The following is a 9,184-nucleotide window of genomic DNA, read 5'->3' on the forward strand; positions in this document are numbered from 1 at the left end:
GTCACATTTGTTGTGTTGTGACGGACTACTCAGTTTCGTCATCGATGTGTATACATTCTGTGACGAAAGTCGCGTTGTCATGGAAGTGAATGCATGCTATGACGATCAGTTGTGGTCATAGAGGAAGACACTTTTCCGTCATAATGCGTCGTCTGCCCGAGCAAACTGACGGCGTTGTTAACGCCGTTTGGTTGCTGTGACGGTAAGGTATCGTCACAGATAGAGCCGTGGTTTGGTCATTACCAGCCGTTTGGAAGGTGCTGATGCGTATGACGTCAGCGCTGACGTGGATAGTGACGTGGCAGCTGACGTCAGCGCTGACGTAACGCTGACGTGGCTAGTACAGTGGCAGCTGACGTGGCATATGTTTTATTATATGCCACCAGTTTGGTCACAGATGTGCAGAGAATAATTTTATTGGAAATTGCAAAATATACTAGAACAGAGGAATGAGCACACAATTCCATATTCCATAGATGAATACAACTAGCATTCCAGTGCGCATACAAACTAAGTGGACAACACTAAACTCAGTTCATAGCATCACCACTTGAGTTCACATTTCAGTTGAGTTTGCACAAACATAACAGCATATAATCAAAAGTTGACACCCACGAGCAACTAGAGTTTTTGGGTACCCTCATGTCAAAGAACAGGCCAAAAACAGCAGCTCTGACTAGCAGCCCTCATGTCGAAGAAGAGTTACCATGCAAGGACAAGAGCTTCTTGATGAGCACATTGGTCTCCTCCATCTCCTTGCTGTTCTTCTCTGTTATCTTCTTGTACTCCTCCAACTCCCTTTGTGTCCTCGCCTGCTGTTCCTCAGCTTCTTCACATTTCTTCCTGAGCTGGTCGAGTTCACCTTGAACAGCAGCCGTCGCTTCAGCTGCAAGTTGTTCCCGAAGCTCACTATGATTTGATGATGAAGCCTTGGAGGTTGCCGATGTTTTGATGCCGACGCTTTTCAGGAATTGGTGTGAGCTGCTCTGGGACAGCACCTTCGACACAAGGTGCACACTGGATGCTGGCATCTCACCTTCAGCAACAGGTTCAGCCCTCAAAGCCTCCATATGAGACTGAAATATCATGGACAGAAACAGTTACATGTTATTGCTAATGAGCAACAGCAAGATGCTGACAATAATGTGAAAACAGTGACTTTCATTTCTAGTGCACGGGTCCTACAAGGCATTAACAAAGACTATGAAAAATAGACTGACAGACTCTAAAAGCTATACATTTGATGGCAAATTATAGCAGATTATAGCAGTTACAAATTATAGCAGATTTGCTTAAAAGCTATACATTTGATGGCAAATTAAAAGCTATACATTTGAAAGACTCTATAAATAGACTATGAAAAATAATGTGAAAACAGTTACAAATTATAGCAGATTTGCTTAACAAAGACTCTAAAACCTATACATTTCTAGTGCACGGGTCCTACAAAAAATAGACTATGATATTTACTTTCATTTCAGAAATTTGATGGCAGACAAATGGCAGACAAAATAGACTATGATCTGAACTCCCCTGGGATGGGACAAGCGATCTCACTCATCGATCTCACTCCCCTTCGTTCCATCGACCCACAGCCAGCCTCCCTCATATGATCTCATAAAAATTACACTAAATAAAGAAAACAAATGAACTTACAAGTGCTTCTCTTGCCGGTTCACTCGGGCCACGTTTGGAGCTGGTATGACAGGTCTTGAAGGCGTCCACCGCATCTAGTTCTTCAGTCTGGTCTAAGCTGGGTTCTTCTCGGTTTCTCTTCTGCTTCTGTTTCGTGGATAAACAATCACAGCGAAGTTTGCTCAGATCAAATGCAATAGAAGTTGAGTGCAAAAGTGCAGGTAGTAGTACAAGGTAATAGTTACTTACATATGCATGTAAGTGTGCCACATAGCAGCGAGAACCCGTAGCCTGATGAAACTTTACTTGACTGCGGTTCTGCTTGTTCTTTTCACTTATTTCCTACAAGAGAATGAACATGTCAGATTAGATCATAGGTTCAATATGCGAAGATCCTTTGCAAACGCATAGTGAAAGAACAATATATGACAAGATACCCATACCATGTTCTTTGGATCAGACCACTTTGCAACTAATGCCCTCCACTGTTCATCAGTCATGTAAGATACAGGAGAAGTTGTGCTAATCTCATTTGCAGGTACACCATTGATGTATTTCTGCTTGAGCCGATAACGCTGGTTTTTTACCGCAGAGCGTAGCATATCGGTGCAAGCTTCCTTTGTTGCGTTGTCCTCAGTGTTAACGGACAAGCGCCCCTATGCATATGACAATTCCATAGTTAGTCAATTCAGGTTAAGCAGTATACAAGTGAACCATAGAATCAGTAATGCACTTACATTTAGCTGTGACACAAAGCTATTGTAGTATTTCTGGTCGTCCTTGTAATCTTTCCAACGAGTTAGGATAGGCATGGTTTCCCGAATAATGATGCCAGCCTCTGATGCAAACTTGGCAGCTTGAACAGGTTCATGTGGCCTTTTTTTGCCTTCCTCAACAGCTATGGGCAGTCTCCTTTGCATAACTTTAGTCATCCTGTCTAGTTGTTTTCCCTTGGTTGCTGCCCTGGGTCTCCTTGGTGCTCGCTGTGTAGGAGCTACAAAATATAATTCGCTTTTATTGAATAATGAAATTGTTTTGTTTCATGCAAATCAGCAAAAGAGATGCCTTATTTGACTGAAAAATAGAACTTGCCTTCAGTTTCTTCATCTCTAGCTACATTGGCTTGAGCATCACCTGTACTGTCATGAGCAGCAGATGCCATGTCTTCCTCTTCAGCTCTGCTGAAATGATCAGCAAGTCCAGGTGTAGTACGGTTGTTGCCTTCAGCATCACCTGTACTGTCATGAGCAGCAGATGCCATGGCTTCCTCTGCAGCTCTGCTGAAATGATCAGCAAGTCCAGGTGTAGTAGGGCTGTTTGGTATGTGATCATTTCCATCTGTTGGTTCCTGTACATTGTGGCCATCTGTCTCTGTAGAGTGAAACCTTTTTGAAGATTGCTCCTCTGGTTGTGCACCTGCCCTCACTCTCTTGCTGAACCTAATGCCTGGAGCCATGTTGGGGTCTATCTTCTTCTTTGAAGCAAGGGTTGTGTTTCTACCTCTTCTAGGATACTGTCCACAAAAAAATAGTCATGTGCATTTAAAAGCAAGACCATATATTAATTAAGAGGTATGAAATAAAGAATATGAATCTAAAGGCATGAGCATATATTAAACACCAGATAAAAAACATTGAAATGCAATGCAACTATTTGGCATCCACTACTTTGAAGATAGAAGGAGCACCTTCATTGCCAGGGGTTTTGGCTGCTCATAATATTCACTGTCATCATCAGTATCTCCTTGATCATCATCGTCAAGGAGATAGAAAGAGACATATGAATCCGAATCTGAACTATTATTTATCTTGTTTGCTGCATGTTTCCCCTTTGTTGATGCAGATGGTGAGACAGAATTATTTAGAACAGAAGTATATTTGTTCAGACCCAAATCTTGCATCTTCTTTATATTCTCCTCCACTTGTTTATCCCGTCTTCTCTCATAAGCAGTTCGCTCATGTTGAACTACTTGCAAGATAGATAAGAACAAGCATACTGTGTGTATTAGATAATGTAAAGGATTTTACTAAAAGCTAAGAGGTACTACTATTTGCAGGGAAGGATTTGACTAAAAGCAAATAGATAAGATGTGTAGATTCAGTCATTATGAAGCTTGGTTATGATTGTGCAAGTTCATAATTGTGGTTGCACTGTAACTGTAGTGTTTCCCCTGTTTGGTTGTGGAAATCTTTATGCAGGCTTAAACAATGTTCAAAGTACTAGCTAGTACATTGATTAGGCGATGTAGATTTACACAAGCTGATGAACAAAAAAAGTGAAGATATTCTCATCTCTTTCTACCAGCAAGGTTCAAGAAAGCACTAAGCGCTGAGCGAGCGGTATGGTGGTGAAAATGCTTAAGCGTGATTAATCGTGCTTAATCATTTTTGTTAAAAAAAGAAAAAAATACATGATATTGGGCCACCCTGCAGCAGCCCTTAACCCCCACCTCCTCTCTTCATGAGTCTGCAGCCCACTAGGCCCACCTGCCAGGAGGCTCAACGCAAAACCCCTCTCCCGTGATGACCTAGTACTCTGCTGCCTCCTTCCACGCCCCGCGCCGCCGCCCTGTGCTCTCCGCCTCCCTCTCCCGAAGCCTATCCTCCTCCGTGCCGTACGCTCTCCGGGTCCCTCTCCCGAAGCCTCTCCTCCCTCGTGCGATCTTCACCTCTACCGTGAAGCCGCTCCGCCTCTCTCTCACCAATCTGCTGCCTGCAGCCATCGTAGGTCCGTCCGCTCTCTCTCTCTCTCGTTGATCCGTCGATTTGCTGCCTGCTGGATTGACCCCGGAGGTGTTCCTCCTCTTCCTCTCCCTCCTCTACTCCCTTAAACATGCCGAATGGGCACGATTAAGCAGGGCCAGCGCTTAATTGCCCGCTTAGTAGGTAAGCGATGCGTTGACCCTCTGCGCAGCGCTTAACCGCGCCTAATCGCACGCCTAATCGCGCTTTCTTGAACCTTGTCTACCAGTACTAGAAACATAAGTTCTCTACTAAAACATGGATGTGACTGCATATAACACAATGTAAGGAACCAAACACAACTGTATGAGTGCACAATGATTACATAAATCAATATACAATATCTCTGATAACAACGAATGAATAATTAAACTAAATCTAGCGATGCTTAGGGTTTAGGGGTTGGACCTTTCTGACTTCTGTGCCTCCTTTTGTTCACCATCAAGGTCGTCTGCGATGACCCAAATCCAGCGATGTTAGGGTTTAGGGGTTAGCGAGAGCAATGTGGATGGGGCGTGTTAGGTGGAAGGGGCGAGAGAAATGCGGATGGCAATGAGATAGAGCGGGATGCGGCGAGTGAAGTCGGCGCCGACGCAGCTCATCGACGCGATTAGAGGTAAGGGGGCGGCTGTGAGGTACCTGGTCGAGGGGGCAGGTCGTCGACGGCGGATGTGTCCCAGCGGCGGCGGTGAGGTTCCTGGTCGAGGGGGCAGGTCGTCGACAACCGTCGTGTCCCGGCGGTGGCGATTAGGTTTGGAGAAGTGGGGGAGAAAGAAGAGTGGGGGAGAAATAAGAGGAGTGCGGGAGATAGAGGATGAGAGCGGAGTCTGTTTTAGTGACGACGGCGAAAATGTTTTTGGCGCCCAATGTGTTTGGCAATGCGGAGTCTAATGCGTTTAAGTATACTAGCGCTGGGTATATGTCGAAAACACGTGCATAGCCCAATGGTTTGACTTGCTAACTACAAGGCCGAGCTCCAAGGTTCAAGCGCCTGCAAGGAGACTTTTTTTGTGTTTTGCATACCATTTTATATTAATTCTTTGTTTTTTATTTATCTCTATGTTTTGTTTTGCAATTATCTATTCATAGACACATTAGTTGGGTTTATGATCATGTTATAATATTTTGAAATATTTTTGCAATAGTGGTACTATACATCTCTCACTTGCAATAGCATCTCTCACTTAGTAATTAGCCTTATATGAGAGATGTATGCATTTCTTAGGATGTGTGTCACCACTTTGTCCGAATGAGTTGAAACTATTTTGTGAACATTGTACACCAAAATGAATGGTCCATGCAAGTTTTTAGAGTTTTCTAGCTAGGCTATGGTATTGTAACAAATATCTTTACGAAATACAACAAATAATTACAGTAATTAGTAAACTAGGTCTGAAAAATGCATAACTGCACACAACATCATAGGTTGGTTCAATAAACATTCCATTAAAGTTTAAAATGATTTGGAGAAAGTGGTAGTATAGATCCATCACAAGCATGAACATGTCTCACTTAGTAATTAGCCTTGTATGAGAGATGTATGCCTTTCTTAGGATGTGTGTCACCACTTTGTCCGAATGAGTTGAAACTATTTTGTGAACATTGTACACCAAAATGAATGGTCCATGCAAGTTTTTAGAGTTTTCTAGCTAGGCTATGGTATTGTAACAAATATATTTACGAAATACAACAAATAATTACAGTAATTAGTAAACTAGGTCTGAAAAATGCATAACTGCACACAACATCATAGGTTGGTTCAATAAACATGCCATTAAAGTTTAAAATGATTTGGAGAAAGTGGTAGTATAGATCCATCACAAGCATGAACATGTCTCACTTAGTAATTAGCCTTATATGAGGGTTGTATGCATTTTTGTAGGATGTATGTCACCACTTTGTCAGAACAAATTGCATGTTTTTGTCAACATTGTACACCAAAATGAAGTGTACATGCAAGTTTATAGATTTTTCTAGCTACCTAAGGTTTTTTAGCACTTATTCTTTAGTAAAATAACAAATACTTACATTAATAGTTAAACTAGTTCTAAAAATTGCACCGGCACAAAACATCATGGTACACCTCCATTAACACCCCAAAAAAAGGTTGAAATGATTTGGAGAAACAGGTGCTATACATGTAAATAAATAAAAGAAAAATTCGAAAATGATTGAAAAATGTAAACAAAACAAAAAAAACCTACCTATCCCAAAGCTCGAACACAAGACGCGAGGGTCACAGCAGCAAGGAGTTACCATTGGACTAGTCACGTTTGTTCGTTAGTAACAGAGCGCATTTATATTTAAGCATAAACTGTTCTCTGTCCAGGATGTAACCGAACGCCCAGTTCAGAGTCTGCATTTTCAGATTGTTCAGTTCAGAGTAAACTCTGCTGCCCAGTTCAGATTGGTGCCCAGTTCAGATTGCTGCCCAGCTCAGATTTGTTGGTTATCTATTTGTTCAAAGTTCAGATTCAATTCCACAAAACTAGCTCAGATTTGTTGGTTATCTATTTGTTCAAAGTTCAGATTCAAATCCAAAAAACCAGCTCAGATTTGTTGGTTATCTATTTGTTCAAAGTTCAGTTCTCTGAGATATATAGCTCAGTCCAAAGTTCAAAGTTCAGATTCAAATCCACAAAACCAGCCAAAGTTCATAAATTCTCAAGCAATCTGAGAACTCTGCCCAGTTCAAAGTTCAGATTCTAAACTAATGAGTTCTAAACTGCCCAGTTCAGATTCTAAACTAATGAGTTCTAAACTAATGAGTTCTAAACTGCCCAGTTCAAGCAATCTGAGAACTCTGCCCAGTTCAAAGTTCAAAGCAATCAGATTCTAAACTGCCCAGTTCAAAGTTCAGATTCTAAACTGCCCAGATGGTCATTTCATTTTCAGAGATCAGTTCAGAGTTCTGCATTTTCAGATTAAAACCCAGCTTAAATTTTGACAATAAATTAAAACTTGCTCAGATGTTCAGATTAATACACATTCAGTTCACCACAAGTTCAGTTCACCCCAAATTCAGTATTTCAGACACACATTCAGTTCTGAAAATACAGAAAATACATTGTATCATCTATCCGTACTAATCTGAACTGAACACTTCATAAATCAACTATCAATACTAGAAATCCTCATCTTCATCTTCTATGGACATGTCATCATTGTTGTCATCGCCACCATCATTAAAATATTGAAACATTGTATCATCTTCCTCCTCATCCTCACTATCTTCAAGAATAATAGCAGCTTCCTTCTTTTTTCTTATTAGTTCCTCTAAATTGCCTTCAATTAGACTGGCTTCTCCACCTTCAACATTGTGCAGAACCTGATTATCATCACCTTCTTGCACTATATGGTCTGTATCAGAACAATAATCATCCTGATGCACATCATTATTGCCCTCATATTTTTCAGCCACATCATAAATATTCCTATGCTCAAATTTCTGCACAACTCGGAAATCTTTACATTGTGGAGTTGTGTCTTGCAGGTAAAATATCTTTTTCGCTTGGTCTGCCAAGATAAAAGGATCGGACTTGTACCAAAATGACTGCACATTGATGGATTTGAAATGGCTGTCATCTCGAATGCCCACAGTCTTTCCTACTTGGTTGTACCAATCGCATCGAAATACAACCACCGACCGACGAACTTGATAATTCGAGTTATATTGTAACTCAATTACCTCTTTAAGGACACCATAAAAATCTATGTTCTCCCCATTATGTTCACCTTCAGTCATTACACCACTATTTTGTGTCTGCATGAACTTCTCACGATCCACTGTGCTAAACCGCACTCCATTAATCTTGCAAGCTGTACTAGTCTTAACTCGCCGAGCTGGGCCACATGACAGTGCCCACAGTCCTTCGCTAACCAATTCTGGATTCTCATTACGCTTCTTCTCAACCTGTTGCAACAAAATTACTCAGCTGAGCAATTACATATGCATACCCAAAACTTTAGTAAACCTATAACATAAAAGTTTAGTGACTTACATGGGACATAAACCACTTTGCAAATCCTTGTTGAACCATTCGATCAACATCATTTGGACGTGCACCTTGCTGCGATAGCTCCTCCCTGTACAGACTGCATGGCATACTTTATTCATAAGCATATTTGCAAATTTAATAAACATAACATAAATTATGTAGCACATACCAAACTAACTTACGTCAAATATTCCTGTACTTCATCAGCATTATGTAGCACATACCAAACTAACTTATTCATGGTAGCATCATCAATGTACTCAGTCTTAGTACCTCCAACAAGAGTAGCACCATGCTTAAAAATAGACATGTCATTAGGCAATGGCATCTCTGTACCACTATCATCATCCTGGTTAAATCTAGTGTCAACATCCTTCATGTACCTAGAACAAAATGTTAAGGTATCACTTGCCATATATGCCTCAGCAATTGATCCTTCCGGCCTAGCCCTGTTCCTTACAAAATTTTTCAAAGTGCCTAGTCGCCTTTCTATTGGGTACATCCATCCATACTGAACAGGTCCTCTAAGCATTGCCTCATCGGGAAGATGGACACTCAAGTGCACCATGACATCAAAGAAGGCAGGTGGAAATATTTTCTCAAGCTTGCATAGGATCAATGGAATATCTCCTTTTAGTCGTTGCACAACATCTATCCGTAGATTTCTACTACATAGTTCCCTGAAGAAGGTCCCCAGCTCTGCAATTGCTTCATATACATCCTTCCTCACCAGTCCTCTAAGGCCAGCGGCTATGATTCTCTGTAGGAGTATGTGGCAAGAATGTGTTTTCAGTTTTCCAACCACCTTTG

General features: G+C 41.3%; 1 protein-coding gene and 1 long non-coding RNA gene across 2 annotated transcripts; both read right to left on the reverse strand.

The window, feature by feature from the left end:
* Nucleotides 1-500: 500 nt before the first annotated feature.
* LOC118472936 (uncharacterized) lies at nt 501-1,675 on the reverse strand. The gene is made up of 2 exons (XM_035960956.1): nt 1,657-1,675; nt 501-1,076 (listed from the first exon to the last, which is right to left on the reverse strand). Exon 2 carries the CDS (start codon nt 1,068-1,070, stop codon nt 687-689), a length of 384 nt encoding a protein of 127 aa, XP_035816849.1. The 5' UTR covers nt 1,071-1,076; nt 1,657-1,675; the 3' UTR covers nt 501-686.
* A 6,569-nt stretch (nt 1,676-8,244) lies between these two features.
* On the reverse strand, nt 8,245-8,672 carry LOC109940861 (uncharacterized). The gene is made up of 3 exons (XR_002263574.2): nt 8,557-8,672; nt 8,378-8,471; nt 8,245-8,289 (listed from the first exon to the last, which is right to left on the reverse strand). It is a non-coding gene; the product is annotated as an uncharacterized lncRNA (long non-coding RNA).
* Between the last annotated feature and the right edge of the window lie 512 nt (nt 8,673-9,184).

Source organism: Zea mays, chromosome 7 (assembly GCF_902167145.1).
Source record: "Zea mays cultivar B73 chromosome 7, Zm-B73-REFERENCE-NAM-5.0, whole genome shotgun sequence".
Classification (NCBI taxonomy): Eukaryota; Viridiplantae; Streptophyta; class Magnoliopsida; order Poales; family Poaceae; genus Zea; species Zea mays.